The sequence below is a fragment of the Spermophilus citellus genome, assembly GCF_964194105.1.
Source record: "Spermophilus citellus genome assembly, chromosome: 4".
In the NCBI taxonomy this organism is placed as follows: Eukaryota; Metazoa; Chordata; class Mammalia; order Rodentia; family Sciuridae; genus Spermophilus; species Spermophilus citellus.
The window spans coordinates 125,384,379-125,406,048 of record NC_138185.1 but is presented as its reverse complement, the minus strand read 5'-3'; the positions used below and the strand labels follow the sequence as shown (position 1 = coordinate 125,406,048).

Sequence of the window (21,670 nt, the reverse complement as noted above, 5' to 3'; positions counted from 1 at the left end):
GTAGTAAAAAAAGGAAAGAAAAATTCTAGATACATGTTGGAATTATATTCTTGCATGAATTGGATGTAGAAAGACATGTCATAGTCCTGGGAACATTCAATTTAAGATAATTCAGGATATGCTTACGTAAAAAGGAATTTACAAACATGTGAGTACGGAGGACTTTAGACTACAGTGATGGGATTTGGGGCTCTCTCCACATCTTGAAGGGAGGAGACAGAGAGCCATTAGGACATTAGTAACACTGGGAAAGTAAAAGCTCCATGTGTCGTCAGCTGGGAGCAGCAACTTTCCGTGGACAGAAATAGCTCTCAAGGCAGCCTCAGATCCAAGAAACCAAGCAAGTAAAGACTCTGACTTCAATGTTTCTGAACCCTTCTGGGGCTTCATTTTGTCCAAAAGCAATTTTTTCTTGTTCAAGCCAGAACAAGAAAAAACCCTATCACTGCAATAGAATGCTGACCTGTAGGACCACAAAGTGAAGAGAGAAGGGTGGAGAATGGATCCAGGTGGGACAAAGATACCTGACACTGATGAAAACAGAACCACCCTAGGTTTTTGGCATGAGAACCTGGGCAAATTGTGATTTATTTAAATGGGAAAACAGGGAAAGGACATGACATCAAGGATTTTGTTTTGGAGATGCCTATTGGACACCCGAGAGGAGATGTCAAATCCTCAGTTGGGTATAATTTTAGAACTGTCTTTCTATAGATCGTATGCAATTCCATAAATCTAAATGAGCTAACCTAGAGATAGAGAAGGAGATCCAGGACAAAAACCTTAGAAATTTCCATATACCCAAATAGTTCCTTTCTGATCTGGTTGGTTCTCTTGGTTTTTCATGCACCTTTAGGAATTCTGTTCTCTGAATATCTCACTTTCTTACTATTCTACAATATGTATCAAGAGTCTAATAGATTACTCACAATAATTCCTAGTAATAAACCAGCTCATAGAATTCCACCTGTCTGCTCTTCCAAGTTACACAAGTTTTCTAATCACTTAGATTGTGTGAAGGTCTACATGTCAACACTGAATTACCACAACCACTATTCTTGGAAAGGCAGAATTTTAATGTACACAGAGATATGACTGCTATCAGATTTTGCTCTCCTGTTCTTACCTATCAAGCCACCAATTTATTTTGCATTCAGATTGTCTCTAAAACAAGTGCACAGTTTAGTTATCAATGTGATCTGGTGACAAAATTTGACTCTGAAAAATGTTTCCTCAGAAAAATATCACCTGGAAAAAGAATATTGGAAGCTGGTACTGCCGACAGATATATGTGCATTCATTAAAAAGTCAAGAACATCTGTGAGTGAATTAAAATAATGGGTGGAAGAAGACTATTCCCAGAATATCACCACTCGACCTTCTTCAAAATATGCAGTTCTACACTGACAGGTTGTCGTAGGCTGTTGCTAGTAGAGGCCACCCTCAGCTACACACTTGACAGGCCTAACTGTAGGAAGGAATTGGCATTGAAGCACCAGACTCTGCTGGAACTGATGTACGCTGGAGATTTGTATCTAATGTAGCATCGTTATTCCCCTGAGTAAAGGCACTTAGATATAATAGCTTTTCCAGGAGCCTTGGGTAAAGATAATAGTTGCTGATGTTGAATTAGCATACAGATTCCTCAAAGAATACCCCTTAAAACTAGCTCCCCATCCTAGCCACAGTCTTTATCGATAAGGATATGTGAAATCCTGATTTTAATAATTACACAACACAGTATTTTACTTCTCATTTTGATCACACTATGCTTACCATTAAGGCAGTAAAGCGTATTTTTTTTTTCTATCTAGAGAAAGCAAAAGTAAGTTAGGTTACTGTCATAAATTTTAATGGAAAATCTTAAGTAAAATTTAAAGGGTCATGGTTAAAATACATTGCTCCTCTATTTGCCACCATAACCTTTTTGATCAAGGTACACAATGTTAGTATTTTAGAATTATAAGTAAAATCTGCTCAATTTGTTTTTCTAATTCACACAGCGTTCTAGGTAATGAAAACCGTCCAGGGGCTTATGAACTTCACCTGTCAGTTAAGGATTACTGCTTTGCCCGAGAAGATCGAGTTATTGGAATGACAGTAATTCAACTACAGAACATAGCTGAAAAAGGAAGCTACGGGGCTTGGTATCCTCTTTTGAAAAATGTCTCCATGGATGAAACTGGTTTGACTATCCTCAGAATACTCTCTCAGAGGACCAACGATGATGTTGCTAAAGAATTTGTAAGACTTAAATCTGAAACAAGATCTACTGAAGAGAGTGCTTGAAACAAATACTGAAATATCTCTGAGAATCCATAAACTCTTTGACTACTGCATGCATGTGCAAATACATGGGAATGTTTATTTCACTATATTTCACTGTTTGCCAGTACTCAAGTACAATGTCTACAAGGTATGTGCAAAACCTGCTGAACTTTTATTACCAATTCTGGTCTTTGGGAAATCAATGTTCCATGAAGTGCCAAAATTATGATGTAAAGTGAAATATCAAGATTCTCTTTAAATGTTTATTTCATCTCATTACCAATATCTTAGCCATGAAACAAATGAAAAGTTTTTTTTTAAGTTTGTCCATTAGTTATCTTTGTTACATTAGTTTATATGGCACCATCAGAAATCATTTGTCACTCAACTTCTGTTTTAGCCTTACCTCATTCATCTGAGTAAATGCCCTTTTCTACCATAACTAGAAATGCAGTGACTTCTAGAAAGTATTTGTAATTTTATAGTTGCAGATATATTGTGATGATTTTTGCATACAAATTAAAATAGAAAAGGTGGGAAATATTTTATGCTGACCAGTTTCCAACCTTTCTGAAATATCACTGTGAAGAAATGCTATTAAAGCAAACTTACACAAAGCAATGCTAAATAGTTTGTTAACGTTTGATATATTGACAAATCTATGTTCTTTAAAACTGCCAAGGTCACATCACATTTGTTTAAAAAAAAAAAAAAGGTAAGTTGATGCATTTGCCACATAGCATTATGTCTCAGCTTTACCATAATTATTCTTTGGAAAGTCATAGGCTTAATGGTTTAGAAATGTTATAGAATAACTGTTCTGTTAGTAATTTCCCTCTGACAGTTATGACTATAATCAATTAAATGTTTCTTTTGTTAAAAAAAAACTGATTTATACTGAATGCAGCATTACTATATATCGCACTGGAGCCAAAATTCACGTATTCATCTATTTAGTGAAAGGACAAAATGCAAAATTGTAAGCAGTTTCTTCAGTTTGTTATTTATAAGCCCCAAATGCATCATATTCAATAGGAAAACAACACAGCTTAGTACATTGATATCCCAACATTGGTTTTTTTTTTATTATGAAATAGCTTATGAATATTGCATTTTCTGGAGTTTTAGGATTTGCCTTTTTGGAATCTGTGCCTAACTCCTTGGTTACAGAATAGTAATTGTAATTTATGGTCATAACTGTTAGTGGACTACCTACACATGCAGAAACAAGTACCTATTACATCGATTGTTTTGTAAACAAGCTGGCCTAATAGGTTAAAGAACAGATTGGTTCTGAGAAAGATGACACTACTCATTCTGCTACTGGGTGTGAAAACACCCAGACCAGTGAGATTGGCTAATTTGTGTTAAACTCTTAGGCAATTGCTTTGTTAATGACTTTTCCAAATGCATAGTATGATGCGATCTCTGGCATATGCATTAATAAATGTATACTAAGTATTTGCAACACTTTTGCCTTCTTATTTTATCTATGCAAATAATTACTTACTAATAAAAACACCATGCCCTTTTTACCGTATAACACTCTTCACATTATTTAGTTCTAATTTTCATTCAACAGATATTATTTTCTTATAATGTATAGCTGCTTCCATGAACATGACACTGAAAATAAGGAAGTACTAGTGTACTTACCTATATCTTGTAGAACATTGTTAAACCTGTGAAGGAAATGCAACATTTTAAATTAAAAATTATAAAAGTTTTCATCAATTAATTGAAAAAGTCAGATTTATCTTAAAATGATTTATTGTTTTACAGGATATGACAAACGCTTTAGGAACACATCAATTTTATAAAGCATGAAACATTTGAATAAATGGCAGTTCAGGACTGCTTTGATGTTTTTGCAGTATATATTTAATTGGATCAATTTATTTATTCTTTTCAAAATATACAGTATGTCTACTCATTAGTACCTATATTTTATGATAGTAATTTTGAAATGGTTATAAATCCTGTCATTTGTTTTTCTCCAAAGGCCTAAGTGTTTTCTGCTGTAGTCAGGACAATACCTCTTGTATTACTTCCAAAATCCCTCTAAGGTTGGCAGTAAGCTCTGTCAACTTTAATGCTCCATTAACACATGTGGCAGTTTATTCATTCTAGATAAAAGCAAAAGCTCTGCACATCTAAACCTCACATTACAAGTACTTAAAGATATGCACAGAAATCAAATTTGGCCAGAGTATTTAAAACCTTAATGGAGCATTTACTATTCAAAGGAATTCTGAAGAATTATTATTTAAGGTAATCACATATCCTTAAGAACCTCTAATTCACTTATTTTTATAATTTATATATTGAATTTATCTCAAAGAATGACAATCCTAGTCTAATATCTTTCATTGGGTCTTTATAAAAAAAAAGTTTGAAGTAAGGTTTATTTTCTCCTCTTAATTTGCTTAAGATACATAAAGATATTATTATACTACCTAGCCCAATATAGCACCTGTGATTGCCACAAACAATGAAAATAATCATATTAACCCAAGACTCAGGGAATGTCCCTGGATGAATGTCTGATTCTCCCTTCATTTGGAAGACTTCTTGGGCACACAGGGAAGAGACTGCCCTCCCCTGGCACTACCTACTTCTGTGATCATCCCAGTCTTTGAAACAGCTGGCCCCTTTGCTCCTCGCACTCCTGGATCTCCCAGGTCAGTGATATTTCTGCTACAGGCTTCTAGTGTTAGTTTTGCAGAACCTCAAACTAGGGCATGGTTCCTGATGCTAGATAAATCCCAATCTATGAAATATATATATATACACACACACACACACACTCAGCATCAGGGTACATTTTTAAATCAGTTGGCATGTTACTGTTTTTGTCCTCCTGTCTTTATGATATATACTAATGGTCCTATTTTCTTTCACCTGCCTAACCTGGGCTTAATTTTCTTTCTGGTTTATTAAAGTCAGACATTAGATGATTATTCCTTTTGTCTTTTTAAATAAATGACATAATGTCACAAATTTTCCTGAAAGCACTACCTTAAATAAATTCCACAAATTGCTATGCTGGATTTAGTTTTCATTCTTTTAAAAGTGCTTTTTAATTTCCCAGGTAACTTCTTAGATGGATTGGTTATATGTAAGTATCTGATAAAATTTCCAAATATTTAGAGACTTTCCTAAATATATTTTATTTCCAGTTTGACTCCATCATGGTTAAAACATTCACTTTGTATGGTTTCAGTCTAAATGTTTCAAATGCACTAGAAAGTAATATGTTCTTTGCTGCTGGATGAAGTGTTCTACAGCAAAGTGAAGTTGGTTGACAGAGAATGTTCTTCAATATTCTGATTTTCTACTAGTACTGAGAAAAACTGTGGATGTCTCCAAACATAATTGTGAATTTATTTCTGTTGTTTTTATTTTAGTTGTGAAGCTGTTATTAGGTATACACATTTAAGATTATGACAACTTCTTGGCGACTTGACCTTTCTATGCATTATTGCTCCTTGTTCTTAGTAGTGTTTTGCTGTTCTAATGTCTAACATCCCCCATTACTGGTATAGCTTTTTTTTAACCTGGGTTTGAGTTACCTATAATTTTTACAATTACAGTATGATACCTTTAGCTAACACACACTTTGTCAACTTGTATCTTAAAAAAAAAAAAAAACACCTCTAAGGCCAATCTCTACATGGTTTGTGTATTTAGATCATTTAACTATATTGGTTTTACTTGATTGTCAAAATTCCAACCCGAAAAGCCCATGATATTTCTGTCTCCTTTATGGAAAAGCATTCAAGTTTTACAAGTTAATACAGGTCTATATTGTCAGCATCTACATTGATATTTCCTGAGAAAGATAAGATTTTCTTTTAGCTCTTAAACTTCATGAGTCAAATCATTTTATTTAAATGTCTCCCTTAAGAACTGGAGACCAAGAGGGATGAAATGACTTTCTATTTGCATAGAAATATATAAACAGACAACAAATTTAAATAGGTTCCTAAGAAACACGGCTATTCATATTGAGACACTGGTATCATTTGGAGTTGAATAGTTAAGTGTACATATTAATATATAATAAAAGTATACATTCTACATTATATAGAAATGTATAAAACTAGATTTCAATGCATAACAAAAATGAAATCTAGATGAATTTCATACCTCACAATTGAGTTGAAATGCAATGGTTCAGAATAACTGTCTGCACAATCTAGGATTAAAGAATAATTTTTAGTTACAAAGAAATCGATTTGACCAAATTAAAATTTAAAGCTTTCCTAAGACAAGTGAAAATTATATGCACAGCCCCACTGGAAGAAAAATTTAGACTAGATGGCACAAATTTATATAAATCATTTTAAAAATCTAATAGAAATCGGTGGGAAGCATGGCTGAATAGAGGCACCTAGTCCTCTCCTGCTCCTTCACGAACCAAAGCAATGGGATCAAAACTGTATGTTGATGTGAGTGGTCAGAGGAGAGCACTGGATATCAGTGGGAACCTTGTGATATCCAAAGGCCTGGGACAACAGCATAGGAAGAGAAACACAGGATCTGCACCAGCAGGGGAAGGGGGTGTCTCCCCTCTGCAGGGCTTTCAAGATGAAAGAATCCCAGCAAATTCTATCAGTATGAATCCTGGCGATCCCAGCTACTGGAAGGCTTTACAACCCATACAGGTATACAGCCTGACCAGGTAAGTAATCTGAAATTGGTGTAGTATCCTGGCTTTGGAAAAGGGATTCATATCCCAGCAACCCCCCAGGATGCTTAGGCAGGAGCCATCTTGAGAAGGACTTATTATCTGAGTTTGAGCTGGTCTTGGGGTCAGAAAATCCTGCCTTTTTACATCTCGGAGGCCAAGGACATCCCACTGTACTCAGTGTTTAAACTCTGCCTCAAGAACCCATGTTGGCTAGGTAGAGTGAGTGACATAAAACCACTGAGAGCACAGCACCATAGGGGATGAGTATTGCAACAGGTGAGGGAAAGGGAAGGACATCACCTTTAAGAACCAGAGGACCAGGATCCTGCCTTCTGAGGCCAAGGGTGTGGCGAGGTGAGTATATGAGTTCACACCAGTGCCAGGACCAGAGGCAATTATCCATGAGATTCCCATGGTTTCTTGCCCTCACCTCCACCAACAGAGGTAAGCACAGGTACCTGTCACTAACAAGGTAGGGAAAGAACTTTGTGGCTCCACCGCTAACCTACCCACCAAGGCATGTAGCCTAAGAAGGTCTAGAAAGTTTCTCTCATGACAGCCACATTCTTCTCCCACTCAATCCCTGGATGGCACTACAGCTGAATTAATTGGGTGGGTTGGGGGAAGAAAACCCCTACCTGTCAACCCATTCCTAGGCATGCATGACTTAGGAGGGCTAAGGCCCCACTCCTACATGGACATTCCAACAGTCAAAGCAGAGAGGAAAACAATTACTGCCACAGGTCCACCCACTGGCCACAACTTCTCTGATCTTGCACTGCTGACAAGACTTGGTATAAATACCACAAAGGGTAGCAGTGATTCTTGTCCCCACCACTCCCCATGAAGCTGTGTGGACACATACGCTATCTAGCCAGAGGACAAGAGTTTTAGACACCTCACCACTACAGGCACCTCCAGTACCAGAGACCCTTAAAAGTAACAGATTCAATATCAACAGTGCCTGAGGAAATCTCTATTACCTAATAGTGGTGACCGTTCCAACTGCAGGAGTAACAACACAGGGTGTACCCTATTATCTACACCACACCTGCCTGAACTGCTAGAATAGCCTCATTCTTGCATGACCTACAGGGACAGTGTGGCTCTCTTACACAGTATATACTATGCCCAAACTCACAAAAACTCAAACTATAGAACAGTTGCACTGTGTTGAACTGGAAATATATTCAACATTGCATAAGAAACTGATCCCCTAAGATACATCTTCAGAAGAAAGCCACCAAGAAGGCCATCCCATAAAAGAGATAGAAAGGGGGGGAAGCAATAAATAACTCCATAGTAACAGTTTCCAAATATATGGAAATGGATAAAATGTCTAAAAAATAATTTAAAAGAATGATTACAAAACTTGATGAGATCCATAATAATGAAGATAAATAAAATTAGAAAATAATGCAAGATATGAATAAGAAATTTCATAGTTTCTGAAAAAAAGCCAAGCAACTTGGAAATAAAGGGCTCTATAAATCAAAACAAAGTCAGTTGAAACTCTCAGCAACAAACAAGATCAAGAACAAAGAATATTGACACCTGAAGGAAGATATTTCAAAATATCACATTTAATAACAACAAAAACAGTATGAAGGTAGGATTCAAGGTAGTTGAGACACCATTAAATGATCAAACTCCATATCACTGGCATGTCCAAAGGGGAGAAACAAGAGGGTAAGAGCACAGAAAACTTCCCTTATCTTGGAAAAGAGAAGGACATCCATATACAGGAGACCAGTAGGAACCCCAAATAGACATTATCAGAAAAAACATCACTGTGGCATATTATAGTCAAAATGTTAAAATACAGGACCAAGAACTTAAAAATATGAGAAAAGTCCAAGTTACTCTAATGAGGTTACCCTTAAATGTAACAAAAATTTTCAGCAGAATGATATAGTTTAAGTCCTACAAGAAAATAACCAACAGCCAAAAATACTATACCTAGCAAGCTGTCCTTCAGGAAACGAAGACCTTCCAACATAAGCAAAAACAGGGAATTAATGCCACGAGATCAGTCTTTTTTAAAAAACTGCTTGAGTTTTACATTTAGAAGTGAAAAATAATTATACTTTTACTTGGTTTCATGATCGTAATTCCCGCTAAAAGAGATGTACAAAAGGAAATTAGAAAAGGGTCAAATATTATCTATATAGTAAAGCATCAAACCAAAACGAGAAACGAGAGGAAAAAAAAGAAAGATTATTCAGAGTAACTAGAAGAAAACCAGAAAAATGACAGGACTAAGTCCCTACCAGTCAATAATAATCTTGGACGTAAATGAATTATGTTCTCCAATTAAAAGAGGCATCCTGACCAAATGGATTAAAAAGACGACCCAACAACATTCTTCCTACAAGAAACTCACTTCACCAGTAAAGACACACACAGACTGAAAGTGAAAGGTTGGAAAGTGATATTCCAAACAAATGAAAACTAAACAGGAGTTGGTATCCTTTTATATGAAAAAATGGACTTTAAGACAAAAACAAAGTGACTGTATGATGAACGAGGGATTAATGCAACAAGAAAAATAATGATTTTACATCTATGTGTACCTGAGACTAGAGCACCCAATTTTATGAAACAAACACTATTAGACCTAAGAGATAAGCTCCAATACAATAATTGTGGAGGATTTCAATCTCACTTTCGTCAATGGATCAATCATCCAGACAAATGCTTAAGTCTTAGCAAATCAATAAAAACCAAACCTGAAATCATATTCTATATCTTTTCTGATCATAATTGAATAAAATCAAGTCTAACAAATTTTAGAAATTATATAGAGACTGAACACACTTTTTTTTTTAGAGAGAATTTTATTTATTTTTTAGTTTTTTCGGCGGACACATCTTTGTATGTGGTGCTGAGGATCGAACCCGGGCCGCACGCATGCCAGGCGAGCGTGGTACCGCTTGAGCCATATCTCCAGCCCCTGAACAACACACTTTTTAATGAACCTGTGAGTCGTTGAGGATGACAGAGGGAAAATTAAAATTTTCTTTAAATAGATAATAATGGAAACAACATACAAAAACCTATAGTACATAACAAATGCAATAGTGCATTCATAGAAGTATCTATTTTTTAAAAATACAGAAGATGTCAAATAAGCCTCCTAATGATATATCTCAAGGACTTATAAAACTAAGAAACAAAATCCAAAATTAATACAGATTAGAGCAGAAATAAGTGAAATAGGGACTAATAAAGCAATGCAAAAAAAAAATCTATGAAGCAAAAAGTTGGACCTTTGAAAAGATAACCCAAATTGACAAGCTTTGAGCCAGACTAACAGAAGACTGAAATAAAGTTAGAGATAAAGATGAGACATTATAATTGCTACCTCAGAAATTCAAAGGATCTTTAGGCATTATTTTCAAAAACTATATCCTAAAAAAATTAGAAAATTTAGAAGAAATGGATGAATTTCTGAAAACATATCACCTACCAAATTGAACCAAAATGGTATAAAAAAAACCTGAATAGAAGAATAGCAAGTAACGAGACTGAATCAGTAATAAAAAGTCTCCCCAAAAAGAAAAGCCCAGACTCAGATGCCTTCACTGATAAATTCTATCAAACCTTTAAAGATCTAATAGCAAGTCTTAAAACTACTCCATTGAATTGAAAGGGAAGGAATCATTCCAAACTAATTCAATGAGACCAGCATTATCATGATACCAAAAGCTGACAAGAACACAGTTTTTAAAAATCCATAGATTAATAACCATAATGAACAAAAATGGACATACTTCAAAAATAAAACGTCATATGTGCATCAAATTCAACAGTATATCAAAAAATTATCCACCAGATTTAGTTCTTTTCATTCCAGGGTTGCAAGGATGACTCAACCTACACAAACAATAAATGTAATATACCACATAAATAGAACAAAGTACCGAAATCAATGATCATCTCAATAGATGCAGAAAAAAGCTTTTGAAAAATTCGACATATCCTCATGATAAAAAACACTGGCTAACTTAGGTGTAGAAAGACCACACTTCAACAGAATGAAGGCTGTATATGACAAACCCACAGCCCAACATCATACTAAATAGGGAAAACATTTTCTGTAAGATCACGCACAAAATAAAGCAGTCCACTATTCTTATTCAATATAGTACTAGAAGTTTTCACCAAATAAATGAGGCAAAAGAAATAAAGGCATACAAATATAAAGGAGGAAATCTTAAATTGTCCTTGTTGGAAGATGATATGCTTACAGAGAAAAACTTTAAGATTCCACCAAAAGACTATTAGAATTGATAAGCAAATTCATTCAAGTGGCAAAATTCAAAATCAACAAATTAAAATCAATAGATTTCTATATACCAATAATGATTTTGTTGAGAATGAAACCAATCCATTCACAATAGACACACACACTCTCACACACAAAATGCATAGGAATAAATTTAACTAAGGAAATGAAAGTCCTTCCAGAAAAATTAAAAAACACTGATGAATAAAGTTGAAAAGAGACTAAAAGATGGAAAGACCTCCTATTTTCATAGATTAGAAGAATATAAGTATTATTCAAACATATTCATTCTACGCAAAGAGATCTACAGATTCAGTGCAATTCCCATCACATATGGATGACATTCTTCATAAAACTATAAAAAAAACACTAAAGTTCACAAGGAAGCACAAAAGATTCCCAAATAGCCCAGATTATCTTGAGACAAATGAACAAAGCTAGAAGTAACACAATACCTGATTTCAAGACATACTACAAATAGATCCATAGTAAATATAGGACATATAGTACATATAGATCCATAGCATGGCATTGGCATTAAAAAAAAACCAACAGGAGATCCCAGAAATAAATCCACACATCAAAGAATGAACAGCCTCTCCAACAAATACGCTGGGAAAGCGAAACATCTACATGTAGAAATTTGAATCACAGCTCCCATCTCGTAGATAAATCAAGTCAAAATGGATCAAAGACCTTAATGTGAGACCAAAATCTCTGAAACCACTAAAGGAAGTCATAAGGAAATACTTCAAGACACAGACACAGATATTGATTTTCTGAGTAGGAGTCTGGAAACAAAAACAAAAATTGATAAATGGAATTACAGCAAACTAAAAAGCTTCTGTGTAACAAAGGGAGCAATGAACAAAGTGAAAAGACAACCTACAGAAAAAAAATATTTTCCAGATATTCATCTGACAGAGGGTTAATATATTTTTTTAATTTTTTTTATTGGTTGTTCAAAACATTACAAAGCTCATGACATATCATCTTCCATACATTTGATTCAAGTGGGTTATGAACTCCCCTTTTTTACCGCAAATACAAGTTGCATAATCACATCGGTTACACATCCACATTTTTACAGAATAGCATATTAATGACTGTTGTATTCTGCTACCTTTCCTATCCCCTACTATCCCCCCCCCTTCCCTCTCATTTTCCCTCTCTACCCCATCTGCTGTTGTTTAATTCTCTCCCTTGTTTTTTTTCCCCCTTTCCCCTCACAAACTCTTATATGTAATTTTGTGTAACAATGAGGGTCTCCTTCCATTTCCATACATTTTCCCTTCTCTCTCCCTTTCTCCCACCCCACTCGTCTCTGTTTAATGTTAATCTTTTCCTCATGCTCTTCTTCCCTGTTCTGATCTTAGTTGCTCTCTTTATATCAAAGAAGACATTTGGCATTTGTTTTTTAAGGATTGGCTAGCTTCACTTAGCATTATCTGCTCTAATGCCATCCATTCCCCTGCAAAATCCATGATTTTGTCGTTTTTTAGTGCTGCGTAATACTCCATTGTGTATAAATGCCACAGTTTTTTAATCCATTCATCTATTGAAGGGCATCTAGGTTGATTCCAAAGTCTAGCTATTGTGAAGTGTGCTGCTATGATCATTGATGTGGCAGTATCCCTATAGTATGCTCTTTTAAGGTCCTCAGGGAATAGACCGAGAAGGGCTATAGCTGGGTCAAATGGTGGTTCCATTCCCAGCTTTCCTAGGAATCTCCATACTGCTTTCCATATTGGCCACACCAATTTGCAGTCCCACCAACAATGTACAAGTGTACCCTTTTCCCCACATCCTCGCCAGCACTTATTGTTACTTGACTTCATAATGGCTGCCAATCTTACTGGAGTGAGATGGTATCTTAGGGTGGTTTTGATTTGCATTTCTCTGACTGCTAGAGATGGTGAGCATTTTTTCATGTACTTGTTGATTGATTGTATATCCTCCTCTGAGAAGTGTCTGTTCAGGTCCTTGGCCCATTTGATGATAGGGTTGTTTGTTATCTTATTGTCTAATTTTTTGAGTTCTTTGTGTATTCTGGATATTAGGGCTCTATCTGAAGTGTGAGGAGTAAAAATTTGTTCCCAGGATGTAGGTTCCCTGTTTACCTCTCATTGTTTCTCTTGCTGAGAAAAAACTTTTTAGTTTAAGTAAGTCCCATTTGTTTATTCTTGTATATAACTCTTGGGCTATGGGCGTCCTATTAAGGAATTTGGAGCCCGACCCCACAATATGTAGATCGGAGCCAACTTTTTCTTCTATCAGGTGCCGAGTCTCTAATTTGATATCTAGCTCCTTGATCCATTTTGAATTAACTTTTGTGCCAACCCACAAAATTACAACTTTCTTATATTTGATAAAGGGGCTAAAAGCATGCAATGGAGGAAGGATAGCATCTTCAACAAATGATGCTGGGAAAACTGGAAATCCATATGCAACAAAATGAAGCTGAACCCCTTTCTCTCGCCATGCACAAAAGTTAATTCAAAATGTAGGGTTAATATTTAAAATATATAAGAACTAAAAAAAAGCACCAAAAAAGGATTGATCCAATTTAAAAATAGGCAAATGACCTGGGTAGATACTTCTCAAAAGAAAAATATAAATGGCTAACAAATATATGAAAAAAAATGCTCAATATCCTTGGCTAGCAGAGAAATGCATTTCAAAACTACAATAAGATACTATCTCACTTTAGAATGACTACTCTAAGAAAACAGAAAATAATAAATGCTGGTGAAGATGTAGAGAAAAAGCAATTCTTAGACATTGTTGATGGGAATGCAAATTAGTATAGCCACTATGGAGAAAACTATGGAAGTTTCTGAAAAATAAAAAATCAGAAAACCAGCTACCATACAATCCATATATCCCTCTTCTGGATTATAGATTCAAAAGAAATGAAGTCAGCATACAAAAGGATACCTGCATACCCATACTTATTGTAGCACTCTTCACAATAATTAAAATATGCCTAGGTGCCAATCAACAGAAAAATCAGTTAAAGAAAATATGATATACATAAAAGCAAGGAAGTATTATTCAGTCACAAAGAAAAATAACATTCTGTCATTTGTAGCATCTGGATGGAATTGAAGGACATCATGTTAAATAAAATAAGCCAAACACAAAGGCAAGAATTGCATGTTCCTTCTCATGTGTGGGGGAGGGGAGAGGAGGTCAACCTAAAAATCAAACAGTGATTATTAGGAACCAGGAACTATGCTGAGGGGATGGAGAGTGGGGGGTGAAACAAAGATGAAGGGACACTATGAATGCATCCTGTATGCATGTATGGAAATGTCACAGTGAATCCATTAATATGTACAATTAATGTGTATTAATAAAATAAATATTCAACAACAGAAAAGAAAAATTAAATTATGAATGAGCAATTCTCAGAGGAAGAACATAAATGGTAAAAAATATATTTAGAGAAGATTACTCTTAAGGGAAAAATGAGAGTGAGAACTATCTCAAACTCAAACTGGCAAAAATATTTAAAAGTTTCTTCAATAAATAACATAATATTTGAGCCTATCTTCCTCAATGTTATTAACAAGATTTAAGAAGACATTGCATCAGTGAACTATAATGTAACAGCCCAAGCTAAAAGAAATTATGTTTTGGATGCAAGAGATAGCATGCTTTATAATGATGACAGAAATGAGAAGGAAATAATGATGGAAAATGTTACCTTTCAGGCAAATGACCCTTGGTTGTGGAGGCTGTCCTGTGCATTGCAGGATGATTAGCAGCATCACTGACTTTATCCAATAGATGCCAGAGACACACCATCAGTTCTTCAATGATGACAAGCAAAACTATCTTCTTTTCTGACGTTGCTAATTGTTGCTTGTAAGAGCAAAATTACCACAGCTTAAAGCCATTGCTGTAGATGTTAAGGCCACAAGTTTTAGATTGACACTAGCCAGAGTTGAAATCTTGATGCCTAGGTGCCATCAGTAGCTTCATGCGATTACACAAGTTGCTCAACTCTCCTGAACCACAATTTTTCTCATCTGTACAATTTATCATTGTGTCACACTCATAACAGTACTGACATTTAAATAAGATAATGCATATGCAATATTTATTGTTTCCATGTTTTTATCTGTACATTATAGTGGTACATAATGGTAGGATTCATAGGTACATATTCACACATACATACAATATGAGGGGAGTGATACTGGCCAAAGCACATGGAATATTTAGAATAGTGATTGGTAAGTACTTGAATAATGGTATCAATTTACTATTAAGCTAATTGAACAAAGGACAACTAAATTAAAGAAATAACCACTCATGGGAGAAAGGCCGATAAGGTACACAAAAGTGATGATGAAAACATGATTGAGAGATAGTTGATTCTTAAAAATCATATGTCCAAATGATAGAATTCTCTGCTCCAGAATAAACTGATAAAATCTAGGGAAAGCTAGGAAATAAGATTTTTTTAAAGATAGGAAATAAATGTGCTGCATTACTTGACTTTGTTTGAAATAAATGTCACAGCATGGGAATTTGAAAATGATTATATATGCATGTTTGTGGGAAACTATTAATCACTGATAGAATTAAAAATGGAATATATTTCCAATAAATAAAGAAAAGCCAACAAACTGTCCAAATAATAAAAGAAAATTGAATAGTAATATAGAGACAATAAAATCAGAAAGCATAGGAGAAGACTATGAGCGTGAAAATTATGACGATAAATGTATAGATGATAAATCTCTCTATACTCATACAAGATCAAAGCCAAGTTATTTCTTTTACTAAGAGCCATATTTTTAAACTTTAAAAAATAAGATTGGATGGGGAGACACAAGTTAAAATGATGGCTAGATTGAAAGGTCAACATCACCAAGATGAGGGACTTGGAGTTATTAGCTCTCATTCCTTGTTAGGGATTGGACCTGGAATGTCCCCCAAAGTCTCATGCATTGAAAGTTTGATCCCCAGTGGAGCAGTGCCCAGAGGTGAGATTCTGTAGGAAGCAATAGGATCATGAGAGTTGTGACTGTATCAATAGATTAATTCATGGGTGATTACTTTGTTGGGAGGTAGTAGAAATTACAGGATGTGGGTCCTAGTTGAAACAGGTAGATCACGGCAGGTACACCCTAGAAGGATATATATTGTCCCTGGCCCCATTCTCCTCCTTCTCTCCTCTCTGTTTCTGCTTCCCAACTGCCATGAGGTAAGCAGCTCTGCTCCACCACACACTCCTACCATGTTCTACCTCAGCCCAGACCCAGAACAAATGGAGCCAGCTAACCATAGACTAAAAACTCTAAAACCAGGAGCCAAAAAAAATCTTTCTTCTAAGTTGTTTTTATTAGGCATTTTGCTTTAGTAATGCAAAGCTGACTTAACATTCTCCAAAATAAAATGAAATGTAGACAGTCATGCAAGCCAAAACAGCTCTTAGAGGGTTCAAACACCAGCTAAAGAATCTACAGCAAAATAATTGAAAAAAAAATTAAATTATCCACCTGGAAAAATTTGACTGGTATACCTGACACACCAGGAGACAGCTAGGAACAAAGAAGAAAGAAAGGCAGAGGCTATTGCTACCTTCCACATAGCAGGAGCAAATGTTCCCCACAGCAGGCTGGCCCACAGAAGAGCTTCTTTTGCCACTGAGGCATCCAGTAGCCATTCCTGACAAAACTTCTAAGAGAAAGAGAGTCCCATGACCTTCATTCATATAAGAAGACACTGTTATTGAGCTGCTTCTATAAAGGAGTAGCCCCCTCTCTCCACCCTAGGAATACCCGAAGCCTGAACAGCAGCTGCCCCACCAGTACTCACAGTTTAGATCCAGACCCAGTGGCAGCACTGTGTATGAAGAGGTCAAAACCAATTACGTTAGAGGAGATACTTGTTTAACCTGTCAGAGTCTATACATGTACAAAACATTACATGGTGCCCCATTAAGGTTTAATATGTGTTTTTTTTTATACTGGAGATTGAACCCAGGGCCACTTTACTACTCAGCTCCATTCCCAGGTCTTTTTGTGTTTTATTTGTTTTAATTTTGAGACAGGGTCTCACTAAGTTGCCAAAGCTGGCCTTGAACTCACAATCTTCCTGCCCTAGCCTCCCTAGTCACTGAGATTAAGGGCATTCATCACCATGCCCAGCCAATTCATGTTTTTATATATAAGTTCAGACATAAATTTAAACTGGGGTTGGAGATATAGCTTAGTGGTAGAGCATGAGTGAGGCCTATTTTAATCTCCAGCCTCTCCACCCGCCAACATACACACTGATAAATTTAAAGGAAAAAATATAATGAGATAATAATACCTAACGCTTGCAAGGATGGTTGTTTTCTAAAAAGATGAAAGATAACTATTTCTAAGGATATGAGAAAACAGTAAACCACTGTAGTAACTATGGCAAACAGGAAAAAGGTTCCTCAAAAATTTAAAAAGAATTACCATATGATCCCAGTGATTCCATTAGGGGGTATATATCCAAAGGAAATGAAACCAATATGTTGAAGAGATGGCATATTCACAATAGTCAAGATATGGAATCAATGCAAGTGTCCATCATTGTATGGATAGGGAAAATGTAATATATATATATATATGAATACATAAAAAGAAAACACTGTCATTTGTGACAACAAGATGATCCTGGAGGATGTAATGTCAAATGAATAAAGACAGACAATGAAAACTACAGAACACTAAAGAAAGAAATTGAAAAAGACCTTATGTTATGGTTTGGATGTGAGATGTCCGCCAAGTTTATGTGTGAGACAATGCAAGAAGGTTCAGAGGAAAAATGATTGGGTTGTTAGAGTTAACCCAGTCAATGATTTACTCCTGATAGGGATTAACTGAGTGGTAATTGAAGTGGTAGAGTATGACTGGAGGAGGTGGGAATTGGGGCATGGCTTTGGGTATATATTTGTATCTGGAGAGTGAAGTTTCCCTCTGCCTACTGATCACCATGATGTGAGCTGCTTCCCTCTGCCACCCTCTTCCGCCCAGAGGAATGGTGCTTCCTGTCTATGGATGGAAACTTCTGAAACTGTGAGCGCTTAAATAAACCTTTCCTCCTGTATAGTTGTTCTGGTCAGATTTTTTAGTCACAGCAGTATAAAAGCTGACTAAAACACCTTAGAAGAAGGAAAGATTTCCCATGTTCTCGGATAGGCAGAATTAATATTTTCAAAATAGTCACACTACCAAAAGCAATGTACAGATTCTATGCAATCTCCATCAAAATACCTATGACATTTTTCACAGAACTAGAAAAAACAATCCTTAAACTTATTGAGAAGAATAAGAGACCTAGAATAGACAAAACAATTCTGAGCAAGAAGAGCAATGCTGGCATCACAATACCAGACCTGAAATTATACTACAGAGCTATAGTAACAGAAACAGCATGGTACACCATGCACCAAAACAGACTTGAAGACCAGTGGAATTCAATTTAAGACACAGAGATAAACCCACATAAGTACAGTTATCTGATATCAGACAAAGGTACTAAAACATACATTGGAGAAAAGATAGTTTCTTCAACAAATGGTGCTGGGAAAACTACAAATCCATACATAGTCAAACTTGATTCCTATCTTTTACTCCACACAAAAGTCAAATCAAAACAAATTAAAGATTTAGGAATTAGACCAGAAACTTTGCAACTGCTAGAAAACAACACTGAACACTGCAACATATTGGTAGAGGTGTCAACTTTCTTATCCAACCTCCTAAAACAAAAGAAATAGAAAAAAGAATCAATAAGTGAGACAACAAAAAATTAAGATGCTTCTGCACAGAAGAAGAAATAACAAAGACCATGAAGAGAGCCTACAGAATGGGAAAAGATCTTTGCCTCTTGCTTCTCAAACAGGAATATAGTGACCAGAATATATAAATAACTCAAAAAACTTAACACCAACCAACCAACAAACAATTAATAAATGGGCAAAAGAAATAAACAGGTTTACAAAAGAAGAAATACAAATGGTCAACAAATATATTAAAAATGTTCAACATCCCTAACTATCAGAGAAATTCAAATCAAAACTAGATTGTGATTATATCTCACTCCAGTCAGAATAGTGATTATTGAGAATACAAATAATAATGAATGTTGGCAAAGACTGGGGGAAGGTATCCTTATACATTATTGCTGGGACTGCAAATTGGTATAACCACTTTAGAAAGCAGTATGGAGAGTCTTCAAAAGACTAGGAATGGAAGCACAGTAGTGCCACTCCTCAATATTTATCCAATATACTAAATATCAGTATGCTTATAGCATTCATTTCATTACAACATGAAATGCAGATAGAAAGGGGGACCTAATGATGGACTAAAGATAAATATAATACTAAAAGAAAATGATGGCCTGGTGCAGTGGCACATGCCCAGGGACTCAGGAGGCTGCACGTTCAAAACTGGCCTCAGCGACTTAGTGAGGCCCTAAGTAACCCAGGGAGACCCTGTCTCTAAATAAAAATTTTAAAAGGGCTGATAATGTGGCTCAGTGTTTAAGTGCCTCTGGATTCAATTCCTGGTGCAAAAAAAAGGAGGAAATTATGAACAAATAAAATATACTCTAAAAATAGATGACATGAATAAGTTCCTAGAAAAATAAAAATGGTGAAATTGGCAGAAAAACGTACAAAATATAAACAAATGCTTAAGCATTGTTTTTAAATATTTTAATTTTATTTTTAAAAATCCACCTCCCAAAAATGTCTGTGGGTATGTCAACTGGCGCAGCCACTCAGGAACGCAAGATGGTAGCACTTCTTTGGAGTTAACTAACTCAGCAGATCCACTCCTGGGCTTTATATGTCAACAAAGTCCTTGCACAGTTCCCAGTGGAGAATGGAAGAGCAGTGCTTCCAGAGGTGAGGAAACAGCGGCCATCACTGGGGAGGAGCAAGATGACAGGTGGACACCAAGCACACCTCACTGTGGAGCATTAAAGGAACAGACAGCCTGAAGGTGTTGGCATCAGGGGGGGTGGAGCTACCCACTGATGGTTTTCAAAAGCATGGAATGACACAATCCAGAGCATAATATTATTTAATCAAAAGAATCAAAAACATGTACTCAAAACTACCTGCTTTAAAATAGCAAATATAAAATCAATACCTTGGGATGACAGGGGTTGGGGTATACAATGGGAATAGAGACTGAAGGTTAAGAAAGAAATTTAAAAAAAATTTTTTATAACATAAACATGTTTTAGAAAGAACACAAAATATTCTTTCCGTCCATACCTTTCTATTTGACTCACAACATGTTTACTAGAGTCGATTGCCCTATTAAAGGAAAAACTCTACCAGTATTTTAATTTTAGGATTAATACTCTTGAAAAAAAAAGGTTAATCTAAAAATGCTCTGTTATATTTCCAAATTATTTTGCTCTCAAACATTCACTGACTTTAAATTACATAAAAGTTAATGGATTTCTTAGCCATGGTTTTATTATTTTGGAAAAAATTTCAGATGTCACTAAAATATTAGAGTTCACAGTTTCTTCACATTGATTCCTCTGTTCCTCCCTGATGGACCCCATCTTTGCACTGTAGGAAAGTCCGGGAACAAAATCAGATCTGTGCTATTACTCAGTTCTCTGGTTTTAGAGTTAGCACAGTGGTAATCAATGTTATTAGCTTACATTGCTTTTATACTTAATTTTGAATCAAATGTCATTAAAGAAGTTAAAGAATTTTTTGTGCATTCAAGGAAGAATAAAATTTTTGGAATAACAAAAATAATTAAACCTCTCTCCTTTTGCTCAACTTCATTTTGTAACCCTTTTCTTCATAAAACCAATCTACACACACACACACACACACACACACACACACACACACATTTTTTTTCTTGGTGGGAGGTTAATGGGAATTGAACCCAAGGACATTCAACTGCTAAGCTACATCACCAGCCCTTTTTACCTTCTACTGTGAGACAGGTATGTAACAAGTTGCTTAAGGTCTCAATGAGTTGCTGAGGCTAGCTTTCAACTCATGATCCTCCTGCCTCAGCCTCCTGAGCCTCTGGGATTATAGGTGTGCCCCACTGTGCCTGGCAGAAATATATTTTTAACTTTTTTTTAAGAATTATTTTTGTTTAGTGAAAACAAAAACTCTCTCTGTTCTCTAAATATAGGTACCATGACACAAGAATAAACTTAGTAAATCCAGCAAGTACTGATTGAAATTTTAAGATATTCACAATGAATTAGAATGGAAATATATATAACACTTGAATAATACATTAAAACAGCAACAACTGGATAAGCTCCTATTGAAATTGGCAAATATTATAAAGAACTTATTTCTCAACACTATATAGAAAATTTAAAAATATTGACCAAATATTCTGCCACAAGGGAAATGTCACTAAATAGGAGGG

General features: G+C 35.5%; 1 protein-coding gene across 1 annotated transcript in view; it reads left to right on the top strand.

Moving 5' to 3' along the window:
- Positions 1 to 2,290, top strand: part of UNC13C (unc-13 homolog C) — a gene marked incomplete at its 5' end in the record, with an annotated part of 578,171 nt that extends 575,881 nt beyond the window's left edge. The window contains one exon of the mRNA XM_081292419.1: positions 2,004 to 2,290. Within this exon, the coding sequence (XP_081148545.1) occupies positions 2,004 to 2,289 (286 nt within the window). The 3' untranslated portion in view covers position 2,290. The remainder of the gene's footprint in view (positions 1 to 2,003) is intronic.
- Positions 2,291 to 21,670: the final 19,380 nt, after the last annotated feature.